At 36.2% G+C, this 21,005-nt stretch overlaps 2 protein-coding genes and 1 pseudogene across 3 annotated transcripts; 1 reads left to right on the plus strand and 2 right to left on the minus strand.

Annotated features, from left to right (window-relative positions):
* The first annotated feature begins 922 nt into the window (after window positions 1-922).
* LOC126627801 (protein ALP1-like) lies at window positions 923-4,893 on the plus strand. Of its 2 annotated transcripts, XM_050297355.1 has the most exons (3): window positions 923-1,021; window positions 1,230-1,466; window positions 3,672-4,893. In XM_050297355.1, the coding sequence occupies exons 2-3, from the start codon at window positions 1,352-1,354 to the stop codon at window positions 4,715-4,717; spliced, it is 1,161 nt and encodes a 386-aa protein (XP_050153312.1). In that variant the 5' UTR covers window positions 923-1,021; window positions 1,230-1,351; the 3' UTR covers window positions 4,718-4,893. The 2 variants fall into 2 exon arrangements, with proteins under 2 accessions (XP_050153312.1, XP_050153311.1); XM_050297354.1 differs by having other exon boundaries at window positions 942-1,466.
* Window positions 4,894-5,849: 956 nt separating this feature from the next.
* Window positions 5,850-21,005, minus strand: part of LOC126629379 (actin-depolymerizing factor 1-like) — a 69,254-nt pseudogene continuing 54,098 nt past the window's right edge.
* Window positions 8,409-13,235, minus strand: LOC126629372 (GDSL esterase/lipase 1-like). The gene is made up of 5 exons (XM_050299400.1): window positions 12,950-13,235; window positions 12,589-12,710; window positions 11,281-11,511; window positions 10,736-10,991; window positions 8,409-8,877 (listed from the first exon to the last, which is right to left on the minus strand). The coding sequence occupies exons 1-5, from the start codon at window positions 13,227-13,229 to the stop codon at window positions 8,576-8,578; spliced, it is 1,191 nt and encodes a 396-aa protein (XP_050155357.1). The 5' UTR covers window positions 13,230-13,235; the 3' UTR covers window positions 8,409-8,575.

The following is a 21,005-nucleotide window of genomic DNA, read 5'->3' on the forward strand; positions in this document are numbered from 1 at the left end:
GAATTTTGCTGCCAGTTGGTTAAGAACATAACCAAGTTCAATTTTCTTTCTTCTAATATCTCAACTGCTTGAACTTCTACAAAAAAATTATGCGTTTTAAATAAGGCATGTGCACTACGTGTTACTGAGACATTAAAAGAAATAAATTCAATGAAATAGAATTCACCTGCATTGCACCAGTAACTTTTTGAATGGACCTAGCGTTAGATGACACGTTTTGAAGACGGAAAAATCGAGGTGAACTCCCACTCAAATTTTTCTTTAAGGTAACAAATTGAAATTTGTCTCTGTAGTTTTTCTTTTGAAAATCTAATAATTAAGATTTTCCATACCCAAAATTATCATAATTATATTGCAAAACCTTCTTTTAACCTCTTTAATTTCTTCTTCTTCTTCTTCTTATTTTGTTGGTGAAAGGGGTTGTCGCATAGCTGCTTAAGATCATCATTCTACACCTGAGGTCCCAAGTTCGATTCTCCCTCATTCAATATCGTTTGGATAACCAAAAAGAAAAGAAATTGTCTGAACCGTTACATGAATTTTGATTCATTTTAAGTGAGGCATGCACGCCGCGTGTTATTGAGACATTAAAACCAGTCAATTCCCTTGAAAAGAAGTCACGTGCACTGTGCATGTAACTTTTTTGAACAGACCTAGAATCAAGTGATGCGTTTCGTATGCGGAAAAATCAAGGCGAAGTCTCTCTTAGATGTTTGTTTAAGGTAACAAATTGAAATTTGTCATTATAATTTCCTTTTGAAAATATAATAACTAAATATTTTCCATACACCAAAATTTTCATAATTGCAAAAGCTTCTTTCAACCAATTTTTTTCTTCATATTTTGTTGGTGAAAAGGAAAAAGATATAATACATAGACACACACACAACGAAAAAAAAAAAAGGCGGTCGGAAGCCTCTCATCTCATGTCCAGAAACGTAAATATATATTCATTGTCTTTGCTGCATTGTCTGCTCGCTACCAAACCGCGTCACTTGCAATCTCCAACCTTCTCCTTCACGTATTTTTCTTCAACTTATATATATTATCACTGCATGCTTTGAAATCCAACAAAATTAAATATAAACAAAAATTAACACCATTAATACCGCAAATATCACATGTATTTATACACAAAGCTACAAATTTTCATCCCTTTAAGCGAAACCATCTTCTCCCATACACAAACATCATGTTCTTTCTGTTCATCATCTCTGTTTCTCTCACAGGCTTCAAATTTGAGGTTTCTGGCTGATGGGTTTTCTCTGAATTGTGTGGGATTCTTAATTCTTTGATTTTCTTGGCTGACAAACACTTCGGAGTTTGTTGTGGTTGCTTTTGAGTTTTTGAAATGGGACCCATCAGAGGGTCCAGGAAGAAGAAGAAGGTTGACCAGAATGTGGTAGCTGCTTCAGAATTACAGCCCCTGGAATGTTGGTGGGACGGCTTCTCTCAGAGAATTACTGGTACAAATATTCTTCTGCTGCTGCTTCTGTGTTTTCGCATATCTTTCTACTTTGGTTGTTTTGTTGGTTAATTTGTTTTAATGGGTTGTCTTTAAATATATTCATTTATAATTGGTTTGGATATATTGGTTTGTTGTTTATGAGAGCATTTCTTATGATTTATTTGTATTTTGGATGAAATATTAGGACTTGGGTTCAATGCAGTTTTCAGAATTTGGACATGTGTGTTGTGACTAGTGATTCATATCTGCAAGTGGATTTCTGGTGGTATATCTTACAGTCTTACAGTTCTTAGCTTCTGTTGATTCGTGTTATCGAGCTTTTGTTTTGTGTACTCGTTGATGTTTCTTAGAGCATAGTATTCCTAGTTTGATGATTACTGAGGACATTGTTTTAGGTTTTATGCATTATTCCTTCCATTAAATTTATGATGCCAATAAATAACTTCGTCAACAATTTCCTTATTTGTAATTCTCGTTGATAGATAAGTTATTGGTCATTTGTTGATTTCTTATTTTAATGCTTCTCTTAGACAATCCTGTTAGTGTTAATGATAGCAGTTTGTTCTAAGCATGTGTTGAATGTTTAAAACAGGCTGCATCTAGTTCTCAGTTACTAGAATGTGGTATTCTATTATGAATGTTCTTCATTTTCTTTTGCATTAAACTCAGTTCCTCATTGTGAGCATACCTGATCTTCAGATTAGATTCAGAATAACCTGCTTGTATCTCGACCGCTCCTTATTTAGTTACAAAACATATAGTTAATATTTATCGGGGTCTCTTGGTGTTAGATATTCCAGTGTCGTGCTACTGCCTAAGAACAATACTCTAATATGTTTGGATGGGGGGGGGGGGTCACTATGATTGGTGAAGTATCTGTACTGATTTCTTGATCCTAAATCTTATTGGAACTTTTGTGGTTAGCATAATAATTCTCTTCAGAGTACATTTTTCCTTTTGGACTGACCTAAACCAGTACTGTAAAAAAATTGAAACAAAGTGAGTGGACTGATCCGAAAAACACTTGTAGGCGTAATGGCTGAGTAAACAATAGCAGACGAAGAACAATCAGGCACCTAGTGTTTTGTTTTGGTTGTGTAGTGGCCTCAGATGACATGATTAGGTTCGCAAATTTCATAGTTTAGTTGAAGAGCATCTTTTCTGATGATATGCTGATAGAAATTGGCTCCTTAGACTATAGAGGTTAATCTATTAGTTTCAAGTTCTGTCAACTCGTAGTAGCTTTTGATTGTTTTGATTTCTTTGTTAAAAAACTACAAACCGATGTCCTTAAAAGTGCAGACATCTATGTGCTTTCCTCATGAAATAAAAAATGCAGACTTCTTAATGAAGTCTTTCCAATTTCATAAGAGATAGCTTTCGTGATGAGCATATGTTTCTTCTTTTCTGCTATGTCAACCATTTAGGGGGATCCGTTGTGAGAAGCACTACGGTACCTTGGTCTGATTAGGTGGAAGAGATTAAGTAGATAGCCACACAACTAAAGCTTGTTTGCTCACCATAAGATGAGCAACAGTCGTTCCAAAATGCTAGCGTCTGTATGCTTATTTGGATAAAGTAGGTAGCCTAAACATTAAAAATGAAACAAAAATAGCTTTGAGAAGAACATGTTATAGGAGTTAAAGGCCATTCCATTAGGCGATAATCACTAAATAAGTTTGGGATCAAGTAAGAAGTAAAAAAAAAAACAAGCAAGTCATCTGACTTTGTTTTTTGGTGTCCGTTTAGTGTCTAGTCTACAAGTGTGCACATTTTTGTCATTTATTCATGATTTTTGTGTCTGCAGTCTTTCTCGTTAAGAAACATAGGTCCACCTACTAGTTGTGAAACCGAAAGGCATAAGATTTTGGCGATTTGATTATACCTTACAACTACCACTGAAAGATTAACTTTCCAGCTTTTGTATGTGAAATGTCTTCTATCTTATGATCTAGCTTTTGAAGGAAATATAGTAATTATGACGGCATAGTTCTCTCCAGTGGTTAAGGAGTTCAAGTATATTTTCGGCTTTGCTTGCATTTGATGATTCTTCAGACTATACTACTTCGCTAACTCTTGCGGTTAAATGAATTCTATCCTATTTGCATAGGTTTTCTGATCTTCTGGTTCTGCCATGGACAATGACATAAAGGTTCTAAAATTCACAATGATAAATGGTTGTATTTTGTTTTCTACTTTCTAGGTCAATCGAAATCTAAAGGTGTATTGAAATTTGAATCTTTCTTCAAATTTTCGGGAAAGACATTCAGCTACATCTGTTCACTTGTAAAGGAAGATATGATGGCCAGGTCCTCAACCTTCTGCTACTCGAATGGCAAGCCTGTGTGTCTAAATGACCAAGTTGCTATTGCTCTTAGGAGGCTTAGCTCCGGTGATTCATTATGCAGCATTGGCGAGTGCTTTGGGATGAACCAGTCAACTGTCTCGCACATAACCTGGCGTTTTGTGGAAGTAATGGAAGAAAGAGGGCTGCACCATCTTTCCTGGCCTAAAGAGCAGAGTGAAATAGAGGAGGTAAAGTCCAAGTTTGAGAAAATCCGCGGCCTTCCAAATTGTTGCGGCGCAATTGACATCACGCACATCATGATGACTCTGCCTACAACCGACTCATCAGATGATATCTGGCTCGATGGTGAGAAAAACTGCAGCATGATCTTGCAGGCAATCGTTGATCCAGACATGAGGTTTCGTAACATAATTACAGGATGGCCAGGAAGTATGAGCGATGACATTGTCCTCCGAAGCTCAGGTTTTTTCAAGATGTCTGAAGAAGGAGATTGTTTAAATGGGGAGAAGTTGGTGCTCTCAGAAGGAACAGAAGTGAGAGAATACATAGTAGGAGATTCGGGTTTTCCTCTCTTGCCATGGCTTCTCACTCCTTACAAGGGAAGAGGGCTGTGGGAGCATGAGTCTGAGTTCAACAAGCGGATTTCTGCAACACAGATGGTGGCGCAAAGGGCGTTGGTGAGGCTGAAAGAGATGTGCAAGATAATTCAAGGCGTAATGTGGAAGCCGGATAAGAACAAGCTGCCGAGGATTATTCTTGTTTGCTGTATACTGCATAATATAGTGATTGATATGGAGGATGAGGTGCAAGATGAAATGCCATCGTCCCGCCATCATGAACCTGGTTACCTGCAACAAATTTGTGAATCTGCTGCTGACGATACGGCATTTCACCTGAGAGAGAAGCTCTCTCTATACTTTGCTGGAAAATTGTCTCGATGAGAAGACCCTTATGTGCATCATGGATGGTGGTTTCATTGGTTTGTACATTGACGAAATGTTCGATCTTTGCTAGTTGAAATTGGAGAGTTTAGAATGTTTGAGGATGCTTTCTTCTATTGAAACTATAGTCTTAAGTCTTAACATAGTTTTAATTGAAAATTTTGACTGCATCTAAATATGGTTCTTTAGCATTATCTATATTTAATTGACCGAAGAATATGAATTTCCTTTGGTGCTTAGTCCATATCTGGTTTGAGAAATTGTTTTAGCGCGACTGTCACTATCACATTTGTGTTATTAATCTGTGTTATAATATGTGCGGACAAACAAGATTGACATGTCACGAATTTAAGCTATAATATTAATAAAGTTTATTCATTTATAACATGGTGGACAAATAATATTATGCAAGCTTCTCAGTTACGTGGTTCAAGGCCTAATGGAAATGAAACATCCCGGGACACTGCCATGGTTCAAGGCCTAATGGAATTGAAACACCCCTGGACAATGCCCGTTTTGATCGTTCAGCTTTTTAGTTCGGAATTACACCAAACATATGACAATGTTAGTCCAGCTTCTTAGTTGGGCTATACACCAAACACAGTACAATGTTCTGCTTAGACCATGCCATTCTTGACATGGCATTACAGCAAACACAGAACAATGTCCCTCCGACTTACACCAAGCCAACACAATCTAACATTATTCCCGCAAGTAGTCCAGTCCAAGACAGTACATGCCCTAGTGGAGGTTAATGGTCCTCGTTAGGTTTAAAATTAACGAGTTTGAAACACTTTTGGGAGAGAAACTTAAGTTAAAGTGTCACATGCTAGTCCGTCAAGTCACTGAGAAGTTATCACAAGTTGAGCTAACCCACCCACTTTCCCCCACTTTTGGCTTTAGTCAGCATTATGTTGACTCTTTCTTAGACACAATTAAAGACATTTCAAAGTGTTGGCCAGGGCTTCCACACAATGTGTAAAGTATCTTCCCCCACCCACCCCACCCCCACCACCACCCCCCCCCCCCCCCAACACCCCCCCCCAAAAAAAAAAAAACAATACCCCCCCAAAGAAAAAAAACAATATGTAAAGTGTTTGGCAACAAAAAGAGGAAAAAAAGAATAGCAAGATGCAAGCAGGACAAGAAGTGATATCCATCCACAAGAGGTACCAATAATCCACCAATTACAAGTCGAGTCATCGACGAAGTACAATACTAAACCAAATTGACGATCATAGGGCTATAAACATGTCACCGGAAAAACCAGATCGTATAGACGACCCCCCGTTGGACAGCTGATGCCTTACATTCAATTAGCGCGGCTTCTAATAACATCGAGACCCACTTCGGTAGGATCAGTAGCTTGCAACTCTACCTGAATTCCGTCCAACTCTCTCTTAAACCTGTCCTTCGAACTCGCATAAATCATCTTGCTTCATCTTGCTTCTCACCTTCGCTGTATCAGGGGACCTTCAGGCATAAATCTTAAATGAGTGCAACAGCCAAGGAACATTAAAATGATATTTACATCTGGAATATAATCAATGAGGTCTAAAAAGCCTAGAATTCTGAACTCTTTTAAGTATTTAGTATTTACCAAGCGACGAAAACAATCCGGCTCTTCTGGCAGTTCTCCTCTGTCACGTAATCAAAGTCATAAACAGCGTATCGACACTCGTTAGCAGGGAGGCTTGCAGAGAAATCCTCGTAGCTGTCAGTTGGCTCACCAAGCTTTTCCACAACAACCCCATTTTGCTTCTCCTCAATCTTGTAAACTATGAACCGGTAAGTTCTTCTTGCCTTCAATTCCAGAAACTTTAGCTTGCATTCGTCATGCACAGCCATCCCGGATGCTGCATTTGCCTACAAAGATTCAATGGATACCAAAATGCATCAAATACCCATCAAGCATCGGTAGCAATTTCCAAAAGTTTCACCAAGCGTAACCATTTTGTATCCATCCCTCGAATTTACAGACCAATCGAAAACACACAGCAATACAACATCCCAAACATCCGAAAACAAAACACGCATTGCTAATACCAAACTAATCAACAAATCAAGCAATTTATAAATCACTGGCACTTTGTATCCATTTTGTTAGTGGTAACGGTGGTCCTCAAATTTAACCACCGTTACCACTAACAAAAGGGAAAATGTGGAACAAAATGCTAAATAAAGTCTTACATTTCTAAAGTATTTTTAGCCACTATGTTAATCATATTTAAAATTAATCACATCCCAGTTCAAGGCCAAACGTAAAATTCAGGCTCAAATACCATCATATTTAGCGTCCAAAAATTCATACTTTTGTGATTGCAAAACAGAAAGTCCAAATACACAACATGCACTTATTGCAAAAATATAAAATCAAAATTAAAATGCACCAGCAACTGTAGAAACTCATCGAATCAATCGTGATCGGGTAATCAAAAGGGATGCGATTCGACCATCAACTTCTAATTACCCGCCAATTTCACGAATTTCTCACAGTCAAGCAAAAAAAATCAAATTCAAAAATATCGAACACCAAGATTTCACAGATTATACTACAGAGGATCGTGAAAATAACTGAAATTATGATACAAGCAAGTGAAGCCCTAGAGAGAGAGAGCGAAGTATATGAAACGCTCACCATTTTCCCGAGAAAATATCGGAGGAGAGAGAGACGTCGAGAAAATATAGAGCTCCGAGAGGAGATAGAGAGAGAGAGAGAGATGGATAGGCTCAGCGGTGGACGCGGAGGGCAGCGGGTAGCGTTGCTTATATCACCGTCACGGCAGAGAGAAATGGGGCGGTGATCCAACCATATTTGCACACGTGCTCTAAGTTGCGGAAGGGGAGAGATGGCATGTGATTTACGTAAACTAAAAAGGGAGAGATCTTCTCTCTGCATGTTAACCGATCATTATATGTTAAGTTGTCATTTTTCATCAAGTACTAATTATGTTTAATTTTAAATAAAAATTATCAAATGATTTTTAACCCTATTATGTATGATGCATGGATAAAATGTAAAGATCTTTAAAATTCTTGTAATTTGGATGGGATGCAAATCCAAGTAAGAGGGACACATAACATTTGGTTTTGCTTTCATAGGCTTGGCCCAAAAGATAGTTATTTGTCCCAGACTCCATGCAATTTTGGAAAAGTACCTTTTGTTCACGGACAGTATTTGTGTTTTTTTATTTATATTTATGTCGTGTTTGTATCAACATATAAACAGCTTCATTTTTCTGCATCACTTTAAAGTAGTGGTAATGCATACCATTCTCCATATTATTAATGGATGAGGTTAAAGTTTGAAATTTGTATTTTTACACAACACATATCTTGAAATTTAAACTGACTTAATATTAATAAATTGGATAGTAATGAGCAAAATTATTCTCATTACAAATGCAGAAAGATATAAAATAATGTAATAATACATAACTTATTATAAGATAAAAAGGAGGTTATTTCGTAAAGTTCGACACACGCATCTCTAATATTAGAAAGTCAGCAATCAATTTTGGTGTCTTAAGACTTCACCAAAAAAATTTAGACAAAAACACCCTTGAAACAAAAAAAAATCTACTACTAACTGAAAATAATGCAATCAAAATAGCAAGGGTACTTTTGTAAAAAAAAAAAGAAACAAAACAGAATTAAAAAATCTCTAATCTCTAATATAGAAAGCTAGCAATTAATTTTGGTGTCTTAAGGCTTCACAAACCAATTTCTCCAATATATGAAGCAGCTCATAGAAAATACATTACAAATTATGACCATTACAAGCACAACTGACTTGTAATAAAATCCCTTTACGAGCAGAAGTATTTCTTATAAAAATAATTTCAAACAATTAATAAATTAAAATTCAGAATGTATCGCTTCATCAACGAATATTTCGGTTGAACTATCTTTACTTAAATCTTGATTGGATTCAAATAGCGCTTTCAAATTGTAAGGCGCAGTGAAATCGGGAGTTCCACTCCAAAAGAGTTTGGCTGACTGCTCGTAGGCCATCTCAGTTGGATGAGCAGAGTCAAAGAAGAGATGTTCACTAACATTGTCACACAAATCGTACTCTTTGACACCTCTCCTTCCTCCACAACTATAAACTCCTCGATATGGACCACTGCCGCAACATGCCACCTTCCCTTCCTTGAAACCTTTGCCAACAATATCAAAAAAAAAAAAAAAGGAAAACTAATGAAAAGGGTTTGAAAACTTTGAGTTTTAATGATAAGGACAAAATAAAGGGTAAAGTGAATAATACCAGGATTGATTTTTTAGTATAAAAATGTGGTTTTTCGTTAAAGTAAACAGTACCGGGTGCTTTTCGTTAAAGTTCCAAAAAAAAAAAGGAAGTGATTATTCATTTCCGAGTTCTAATTGAATAATGTAGAAAATTATAGAAATAATTACATTCTAATCAGTAAATAAGTTGCTTTTTCATGAAAGTTTCATCTTAAGATTGATTTTTTTAGGTAGACGACGAAGTTAATTTCAATCCAGCTTGAGATTATTTTACTCCAGTTTGAGAATATGGATGGTTTCGATCAATTAACGGGCTCAAAACCATCCATATTCTTAACAACAATGTACTGTATAAGAGAAAATTTTTGCCACTTAGTACTACGGCTAATGATATTCCTCTTCGCTTGTAAGTGAGAGGTATATGTTCATTTCTGGCCAAAGACGAATTTGAATCACATTATTGCTAACATATTGTGAGGCTTAGCCCACCCCCACCCCTTAGGCCATCTCCAACCCTTGGGTTAAAACCTAAAATTTTTAACCCAGAAAATTTAGGTTTTATCCCAAAAACAGTTTTTCTCCTCCAACCCTTCTGGGTTAAATTTTTAGCCCACGATTATTAAAGAATGAATTTAAGATAATTTTTTTCTTAAAGTAACATTTAAAAAAAAATTATGTAGATTATCCTAATTTAATTTTATGAACATTTTAACCTAAAAATATTTAGATTCCTTTAAATATTGAAAAATCACTAAACCGACACCACAAAACTAATGGAAAACTATGAAATAATATGAAACCCATAAAATAAAATTTTTAATTACTTTAGCCGTTAGATTTAAATTTGGACCATTAGATCTTTTTTTTACCGTTGGATTTGATCATTCAGACCTTAGCCGTTGGATTCAATGAATTTATAAATAAATAAAAAACACATATATGGTGGGCAAGCCCCACTAAGACCATCTACAACCCTTGGCCTAAAACCTAAAAATTTTAGCCTAGAAAATTTAGGTTTTAACCCATAAACAGCTTTTATACTTTAACTCTTTTAGCCTAAAATTTTAGCCTCATATTATTAAAGAATGAATTTAGGCTAATTATTTTTTTTCTTAAAGTAACTTTTTTAAAAGAAAAAAATTATGTAGACTATCCTAATTTAATTTTATGAACATTTTAACCTAAAAATATTTAAATTATGACAAATACTGAAAAATTACTAACCGACACCATGAAACTCGTTAAACACTATGAAAAAATATGAAACAAATAAAAGATTTTTTTTAATTACTTTAGACATTAGATTTAAATTTGGACCATTAAATATATTTTTTTTACCGTTGAATTTCATCAAATTAGATCTTAATCGTTGGATTCAATGAATTTATAAATATAAAACTTATAAAATATACATATATGGTTGGCCAGCCAGCCCCACTAAACTTGGGCTAAATTTGGCTTTGTTTTAGGTTTTAGGTCCAAATTTTAAGTTTGGGTTGGGGTTGGATTTTTTTTGGGGGGGGGGGGGGGAGGGAATAGAAGGGGAAAAATAGGTTATAGGCCAGGGTTGGAGATGGTCTAAATTATGGAGAATTCTGGGCTAAATTTGCCCCAAGGGCTGGAGCAAGTTGGGGTATGTTTAGAACCTAAAATTTAAGCTTTACTCCAAGAGTTAAAGTAGATCTTAGTGTAGAGAATATTGTTTGATAAAAAAATTTATTTTTAATTAGAACAAATAACAGCAGGGGATTAAGAAAGTCGAAAACATACCATATTCAGAAGGGTGATCTATTCTTTGTGTAATAAACTTGTGAAAATCGGTAAGTGAGTATCTGAAACCCTTGAGTTCACTCTCTAGCTTTTCCAAGTGTTTATAAAATGCTTTATTGTGTAGTTCCACGTATGTTGCAAGTTCTTCATGGCAGCCATTATTTGGTCCAGCTCCAAGTGCTCTTCCGTACGGAATACAAGCAAGAGGGTAAAGGTTCATAAACCCAAAATTTCTTCCTCCTTCGTTATATATCTCCTACCACATCGAAATTTACATTTATTAGTACTATATATGCATATATATTAATATATGTGTGTGTGTGTGGTGTATAAAAGACCTCCCTTTTAAGGGGAATCATGCTACATTATAGCAAAAATAAGATACGTTATCACCCATTTAAAGTATAGGTTTTGAGTGACATATGAACAATGTTCAAGAGATATACTATACCGCTTTTATTGTAGTGCATTGGAATGCCCTACGAAGCTCTTATTATATGGATAATGCAACTTTTTTTGGGGAGTGGTAAGAATAATTAATGTACTTTAATCACTGAAGTTATGTTGCCGATCACCAGGCCAACAAATTCCTCACGGGAGTAGGATCTCAGCATGCTGGAATCTGTATCGAATGGGAAAAGGTAATCGTTGCTTCCGATGTTGGACAAGTAGACAGCTCGGGTCAGTAGAGATTTGGCTTCTTCATCCCCTAGTTTCTGCCTCAACGACTTCCCAACGTTCTTGAAATATGATAGTTGACAATGAAGATCTCTCCCCTGAAATATGATATTTGCAGTAAATAACTATCCAATTCAAATAGTGGTGCAACTTGGATAGAAATATCAGATTTTGATTAATTCTGGGACGAGTAATTCTCCAAAATCTAAAAAAATTGGATAGAAATTGAAATGTATTTCATATTCTGAATTCGGTCCGAAATTTCAAAACTTGCAAAACTCTGTTACATGCACTTAACTATGTTCTTATTGATCGACCAAAAAAAACTATGTTCTTATTGACTTTGGATTTGTAATGCAGTGTACTCAAATATGTAACTATATTTTTTCAACAACTCCCTTGATTATAATATTACATACAAAAAAATGAGAATTTGATAACTGTAAAATTTTATATATGTAGAGAGCATAGACATGACATATTTTTTATGGAAAACTAATGAAAATGACTTGAAAACTTTGAGACAAAATAAAGGGTAAAATGAATAGTACCAGAATTGACTTTTTAGTGTAAAAATGTGGTTTTTCGTTAAAGTAAACAGTACCGGGAGTTTTTCGTTAAAGTTCCTATTTTTTTTATCCTGGTGTAGATGAATCATACAATTCCCATAATTTTGAAATCCCAAAATAACTCGATTCGGAAGGTACCGAATTCTGCATGAGTTTATGAATTCCGAAACTAAAAATGATATGCAATTTCGAAAATTTTTGGTGTATTTTTTATCCAATCCAACCAAAAATCAGGCCCACACATATTTAATGTACTCTTGCAATTTAGTAACTGAAAAATGTCTTTTGATCCAAAAAAAAAAAAAAAAAAACAAAAAGGAGTTTTAACGAAAAATTCGCGGTACTGTTCACTTTAACGAAAAATCATATTTTTTACACTAAAAAGTCAAACCTGATACTATTCACTTTACCATTTATTTTGTCCTTATCGTTAAAACTCAAAGTTTTCAAACCATTTTCATTAGTTTTTAAAAAAAAAAAAAAACATATATCATGAATTAACTAAGTCGTTCGTTACGACTCTAAATAAAGATGCATCAAAGTTCGTGGAGAATCTTTGACCAAAGGAACAATTAGGAAGTTCATACACAATCACAAATCACATACCAAGCCTTGGCGAGTTTCAATCAAAGCACCAGCTCCTGCAGATGCAAAGTTGACACCGTACTTAAATTCCTTGTTGCCTGGCTCTAAGTACGGTGGAATCGATGGCAACTTTGCATACTCAGCTGCAACACATAAAAAACAATTATTGACATTCAGTTAAGTTATCCATATCCAATAGCAATTCCCATTTCAGATATTTTTATGGAAACGTTCTTCTTGTCTCCAGACGATCAAGGAATGTATGGTCATAAAAATAGGTGACCATAAATTCTTGCTCGGTTAGTGACTAAGAGAACGAGAATATATTTATAAAATAAAATTAGATTCATATGATATATACTTGTGATCTTCTACATCTTACCAATAAAATCTGGAATTATACGACCATCAGAAATTCTACCTGTAGGATGGCCCTTTTTGTAGGTTTCACCATATGGCCAGTAGTTCCCCTGAAAAACAGTGCTGAAGTAGTTGTTGTTTCCAGCATCAAATATGGAATCCCCGAATACGAAAAGGGGTACTGCAGGTGTATGCTTATTTGGAAGGCCGCATTCGCCATGGCTAGCTTGGGTTGTGATATCCAGAAGGCTTGTAAACAAGGCAAATGCAGAGATTTGAATATACAAGCTTGAACTGGCCATCTTTCTCTCTCTGTTTGATGCGTCTTCATTCTTCACGTTATATAAATAGATCGGGATCAAAAGTATAATAAAATAATATATAGATAAATAGATCGGGATCAAAAGTATAATAAAATAATAGATAGATAGATAGATAGATAGATAGATAGATAGATAGATAGATATGTGTGTCTGTGTATATTTATATGTATGTCAGAGTTAGGATCGGGAAGTATTCCGAATTTGTTAGCCTGATTATTTGATTAACCATGAATATGTAAATATAATATGCACTTGCGTGTTTTTAAGAAGTATTTTGAATTTGTTAGAGTTGCATTTTATGTCAATGATATAATTTTCATTAAGACTTTGAAGGAGCATGAGAAAATTGTCTCTTGTACCTGAAGTTGAATTTTGAGATGAAGATCTTGGAAAAACTCGTGCGTATGTTGATCAGAAGTTGAAGCATTGTTTTGACAGTATTTTAGTCCACCTGTCGAACTACACCAAAAAATGTTGCTTATATCCATGATCATCCATACGTTAGATGCAAATGAGACCCTTGAGAGGTTTTGGAACCTAGAGTTCCATATCTAAGTTCAATTAGTGCTTTATTGTGCTTAGCTTATTGCACAAGGCATGACATCTCCTTTGTTGTTGATTTGTTGACAAGTGCAAAATTAGGCTTACACACTGCCACTGAATTGGCATAAAAGATGTTTTTCCGCTATCCTGAAGGAAATACGGTTTTGAGCTTATCCCTATGCATTCTGAACAGATTCAACCCCTTGATCTTTGGAATGATGTTTGGCTTGTTTGTTATGTTTACATAGGTTCCTTATCAAACTACCACAAAGCATGTTCCTAAATGGTTATGTCTTTGCCTCTAGGGAGTACCACAATATCTTGGAGGTCAACCTAATAGACCTTAATTGCAACGTCTTTGAATCGTGCCAAGCTTACACCATACTTGAGAGTTATGGTAGAAAGCTCTTGTTGAGCACATTCAAGGCATATGTGGATTTTCATCCCTCGTTGAGTCTTAATAACAATCCATGAAGATTATGCCGCTTATATTGACCAAGCTATCCAAGATGCCAACACCAAGAGTATTACACCACCAAAGTTTTTCTTTATTAGCAGAGCATTAGAAGATTGAAGTCAAGCATATCTGATCCCAAGACAACCTTGTCGATCTTTACAAGAAGTCGATGTCGACGTATACCTGCCAGAAGCTTTCCAAGGTATTGGATTGCATAACTAAACGAGGTTTTGATAAGGCACCCACATCGGATTGGTCATACCTTGTGTGTGTTTTTCTACTACTTGATGTATACTGAAGATGTCAAGTATCGACATTGTACTAACTCACCATTTGTCTCTTTAGACTAGAGGTTTGTACAACCGTGTTTACCTCAACCAGATTTTGGTGAGACTATCTCCTTGTATGTATCCTTACTTTGAGACTCATGTATACGTCAGCCAAATTTTGGTGTGTTTACATCAACTAGTTTTTCTACTACTATCTTTTAATGATGAAAACATGATGCAAATACTTTTTAAGTTCTACACACTCAAGGGAGAGTGCGGTAACTAGTGTGATTGTTTAGACTTAAAATAGGAATTCTACAGGATCTAGAAGATTCTTTCTAAGGGTGGGCACGGGCCGGGCTGGGCACAAATTTGGAGGGACTGGACCGGACCTGCTTAAAAAGGAAACGGGACGGGCCGGGTTGGGCATTGCAAATATGATAACTGGAACCGGACCTAATCCGACCCATTTGAAACGGGTCCTCTGTTTTTTTTTTCCCACTCAAACCCTTTGTTGCCAGCGCCGCAGTCTGATTCCCTTGCTTGTCAACTTTTGAGTAAGATGACGACGGCAGCGGCGACGATGATGATGGATGATCGGACCGCGATGATGGGGACAACGCTGAGTTTTGAACCGGCAGAGACACCACACAACACCTTCTCGCCATTCAATCCACCATCATAGAAAACCCCTAAATTAGAACCCTAGGCCCTAAAACAACACAATATATGACATGCCCCAACCTTGAAATCACAACACATCAAGAATAACCCATAAAATCTTAGATAGAAAAGAGGTAGCCTTACCTGAATTCTAATTAGAGCTTAAAGCTCTCAGACTCCATGGAAGAACACCTCACAGTGCTCCAATAGTGCATGCAAAACCACCATATAATTCCTTGTGTCCCATAAGTCTCGAAAGTAGAAGTTTGGGGGTTTGATTTGGACAAAAATGGCATGGGTGATGGTAGTCTCCTTCTCGAAGCTTAGAGAGAGTTCGAATGTTACCGAGAGAAAGTGAGGCTGCTTACAGACATGAGGGAAAAAGGGTGTGGGTCACTAGTGAGGGAAAGTTGCAAACAAGAGGGAAAAATGGTGTGGGTCACGGGTGAGGGAAAGTAACTTGACTTTGGGCCGAGTGAACAAACTACTAATAGTGAGAATAGGGAGAAACGGGCCCAGCCGGGGCCCTGTTTTCTCAGGCTTTTGCACCCGCCCTGCCCCGATAATTTTGTGAACCCGCCCCGGCCCGCCTCGTTTTGTCTTTATAAATTTAAGACCCGCCCCGTACCTACCCCGAACGGCCGAACCGCATAGAACCGGCTCACCCCGCAGGCCTAGGGCCCGTTTGCCCACCCCTAATTCTTTCCATATACAACTTGTATTACTTATAGGGCAAGTAAAACCCATCATAATTAGTATAAATACAAGCACTAAACATGCCACTTAGTACTATGGTCTAGCGGTATTACTTTTCACATGTAAGTGAGAGGTCTTAGGTTTTATTCTCGCCAAAGATGGATTTGAATCATATTATTGCTAGCACATTGTGAAGCTTTAGCCCACTCCCGCACCCCCTTAGTATAAATAATATCCTTTGTTAAAACAAAAACAAAATAAAAAAAAAAAACAAAACAAAACACTAAACATGAAGAATTATATACATAAAAGGGTAATGCTAGGAAGACCAAATTTTTAATCAAAATTTTGTAAATCAAATGATATGGTTATTGATGATTGAATTATTATTTAAGTATTGATTAATGTGCTTATTTTTTTTATTAGAGACACATCATTTAGTTTGTAAATTACATAATTTAATTTGTAAATTTATTTTAAAAATTAATCTACCTAGCATTACCCTAAATAAAATTCCTCAACCCCTTCTCTCTTTTTCTTCTCTTTTATGGACCCTCTTTCTCTGCTCTCTCTCTCATTTTACAACAATCACTTTTACCGTTGTTTCATGATTCAATTATAAAAGTGGTTGCATTATTATTAGACTTTTGTCCTCGTATGGCACAACATGAAACATGTAAAGTCATATGGTATCAGGTATCGAACCATATGGTAGCACACCACAATAATTTTAGGGCGTGTTTATGAACCCGTAATCGGAATAAGAATAAGATATTCGATTTCGATTACAAATTATACCTGTGTTTACTAAAATTGGAAAGAATCAAAAGTGCGTGGGACCCACTCAAAAAATGGAATTCAATTCTTGGGATTGGAGGAAATTGGACTCCCTTTATGGATGTGGTAATTGAATTATGAGAAGGTGAGGGAATCGGGAATGCATTTGCTCTTCCTATTATGCCCTGTTATCAATCTGCCGTTTAACCCAACAAATTAATCTCACGAGCTTGAATTCCGGTTTCGGTTGGGTGAGGGAATCGGAAAGCCAATACATTCAGGAAATCTGTTGTTCGCATACGAGATCTCGTCCCCGAACCCCGAATCGTTGTCGTTCAAGAGGCGATGGATCAGCCGCTTTGACACCGCCGACATGCACGCACAGACGTAGCTCCGGGACGATGACGTCAACGTTAGTATCTCACGAGCAGCTTCTCGCTTGTCGGCCCATCCTGAAGGAAGATTTGTGAAAAACATGTTCATTTAAGCAACATCCATAAGCATGCAATTAACAATTAAAGGCGGAATCATGCTTGCATGCACTTAAAAAACAAAACATTAACCATGAAATTCAAAGCCTAGTAGATTGGTGAACCAAGACTCAACTCAAATCAAAGTGAGTTGAGAAATTATACCTTTGTAGATTCCTCTTTGCATAAGCAAAGGCTAATCACCCAAAGAGAAGGCATTCATTTCTTGCATCTTAGATCTATGGATTTGGATGGATGAAATGGTTCTCCAAGTTCCCAAAATTGAGAACCTCTAAGTGTCCACACCAAAGTTAGATTGGAGAAGAAATGAGTGACCTTGGAGGAGTGGGATTGCTAGCTAATCCCCTCCAAGGGGGGCGGCCTCTTTAGAGAGAAATGAGAGCTTTGTGTTCTCTCCAATTTCCTAAAAGAAAACCCTTAATGAATTTTAGGCTATAAAGTTCTTTATATAGTCACTTCTTTAAATGACCTAAAGAACCAAAAAACCCTAATTCAACACACATGGCCGGCCATATAAGGGATTTGGGCTTTTGGGCCTTTGTGAATCTTTATTCATTAAATTGTCATACAACTTAAGTCAATGGGCTTGACGTTCGAAGCCCATTGGGCCTTAAGGTCCAAAACTATCCCGAGGTCTTTAACGAACTTATTCGTTTGATTAATTAACATATTAATTAATCCTTGCCATAAATAATTAAACCATTTAATTATTCTTACTCATCTCCATTGTTTCTTCAATCTCCACCTTACACGGTGTACGATCCATTAGGTTCCTTTTAGCGAGGCAGTGGGCGATTAGAACTCTTTCAAATAGATTGTGAATTGAAACTTACTTTCAATTCTCCCTTTAGTGATTATACACGTTTAGGGCTTCCACAAACCATGAGTGACACCTAGCAGCATATCATGGTTACCCAAGCTAATCAAAAGAGGTGGAGAACCTATTCAGTTTAAGATTACAAATGCAATACTGTATTTCTCTAATACAATACTCTTGACCACATTGTTTGGTTTGATAGTTTATTCATGTCTATTATCCAATGTGATTCATGTGCTTATATGATTACCTTGAATGTGATTTGGAACGACTTCCTAAATCTCATTCATACTCTGGCCAGAGATTCTTAATCATATCATAGAGTATTCTCCCTCAAACAGTTTGAAGGTTAGAGATCCCTTGTTGCGCATTCACTTGCCTCCATGGCTAAGTGGCTTAACCCCAACTATGTCGTGGACACCCTCCTTTTGGAGTGACTTTTGACATAATCAAAGATCAAGGACTTAACCACAAGACAACTATGATGCCTCAGGTCAAAGGACTACTTTGCATTATCTCAACCATGAGTTCTCATGTGACATGAATATGAGAACTTTTCGTTGATCGTGTTCAGTGAACTCATTCTCTATTGAGCACCTACGTACTTGTCTTGATGTCACACACACCAATGACTCGAGACTAGTCATTCTCCCTGAGAGAAGACACAGCACGTACTGATCTTAACGGACTGTCAATGCCCAATTGGCAATCCTATGATCAGGAACGTTTAGGATGTGTCTACGAAAGAATGGTCTCATGAATCTAACTTCTTTAGATCGCATTCTCCCACTCACATATTCCTCGGACTTATCGTTTAAGCATATAACATTTATATGAGACGGCTCAAACAATAATCTTTGCCTTTTGATATTAAACTAGATTAGTTTAACATGTGAAATGTCCGTAAAGTATCATCATATGATTGGTTTTAGGGCACATTTCCAACACATCCTCCTCCGACATCACTTTGACGATCGCAACTCGAGGTCTAGGGCCAAATTGCTCGGGTGTCTGGTCTTGACGGCTCAGTGCTTTCTGTTTTTGGGTTTTTTCTTCTGCAGGGAAGAAGATGAATGTGACTTGGTTATTTCTTTGGCTTTTAGCCTTTTACACAATTGTGGACATTTAACTCTTTAATTGAACTAAATAACTAAAAATAACTAGTTAAATGTTTTTAAAAATAAATATAGAATAAAATAAAACAAAAAGGGTATTTTAGTAATCATATTTATTATGATTCAATTGAATTAGTAAATAACTTCTATGAATTTAGTTTCATTCCTATTCCGATTCCTAAACATTTAAGTAAACAACTTCAACAAGAATCTGATTCTGATTCCTCTTCATTTCAATTCCTCCTCAATTCAATTCATCCTCAATCTAATTCCTCATATTTTGATTATTGTTACGTAAACGAGCCATTATTGTAGTCAAGGGGGCGATGCTCGAACTCAGTTCTAGCATCTTCACTCCTTACCCCCTTCGTTACATGGTTTGTAGTTGGTCAGTTGTTGCTTGCCTCAATGTAGTCTTCCTGTACTGTTGTGGCATCTTTGCCTTGGTAATGTTATTCCCAGTTTCCAAAAATAAAAAAAATAAAAAATAAAACATGGAAAGCCATTCAGTATTGAGTAATGTTAAGGAGATTAAATTTGGAGACAAAATTTACAAACTAAATGATATGTCACCAATAGGAATAAACATGTTTATCAACACTTAAGTAATAAACCAATCATCAATTTTCATGTCATTTGATTTTTAAAATTTAGTCTCCAAATTTAGTCTTCATTGCCCCTTCAATATTTAGTTGGAGTCGAACTTTATGATAGCACACCAAAAGCATGTATTCCATTTATTCCCCATGTCAGCTACATACAAAAATGATGAATATAGAATAGTATATTAAGTTTCGACCAAAAGCATTGAAATTCTAACGTTCCCCTCCCAAAAAAAGGTTTCGAACAAAAGCTTTTAAATCTAGTCGGCTAAAGTAGTGTGCTACATTCTTTGCATTCGAGTTCAAATAGATACTATTCAAAATTTAATAGAAGGAGCAAGTTAGAGGCTTCGTTTGACCTCTCAAAATGATACTATTCATGAAATCTAGCCCTCTTAAATTTTTGTTATTCTACCGGTGAGGGGCTACGACATCGTTTTACAAGTGCTCCTATCCCCATCATAAGCCAAAGGTGATGAGCCCTTTCATGTAATTTCCTCTTGGCACTTCCTTCCCTCCTCTTTTCGATCAGTCGTCACTTAAGACACTTCCTTAGTTCACTACAAGAAAAATGAGATTTGGGTAAAAAAACAAAGGGCACAATTGGGAATTTTGTGTCTGTTTGACCACCAAAAGGTTGAAACAATTCCCATTGCATAGAGGGCACCATCTATTGTGCCCAATGTAAAAAAGAAAAGACACAAAACAGTAATGGGCAAAAAAACAGTGCCGAGTGGGATCAGATGTCAACTTTTTGACTGAAGATGGGCATAAAAAACATTTTGTGTCTATAAAAATTGTTTGTCAACAACACTTTATGTGTTTTTTTGTTTGTCTTTACCTCTACCACACCAAAAAAGTATATTTATAAAATTGTGGTAAATAATGGTATCGAGCTGTTTATTACTGTGCAATATTTTAGCCTCAAAATAAGTTAATAATAATGTTGTTCAAATTCGTTTTTGGCAAAAACCGAACCTCGGATCTCTCACTTACACGTTAGGGGATGATGATATGGTTCAAACAAGGCTAGATGTTGCATAAATTGTTATTGCGGAATGATTATTAGACTTGTAATGATCAGGAACTTATATCTACTATGTAGTTTGGTCATGTATTTTGTTATGTAAGCTATTACATTAAGGAAAAAAGGGTTTAAACAGTTTTTTTTTTTTTCTCCTTGGACTTAAGTCAATTTAAAGGTAAATTTGGCAAGTGAATACAGATAAGCTTATGTGGATAATGAATCACAGGATCTCACCCAAAAATTAAAATAAAATTGAACTATAACTAATAATGACTTATAAAATTGGACTCCTCCTCCA

The sequence above is a fragment of the Malus sylvestris genome, chromosome 7 (assembly GCF_916048215.2).
Source record: "Malus sylvestris chromosome 7, drMalSylv7.2, whole genome shotgun sequence".
Taxonomy (NCBI): Eukaryota; Viridiplantae; Streptophyta; class Magnoliopsida; order Rosales; family Rosaceae; genus Malus; species Malus sylvestris.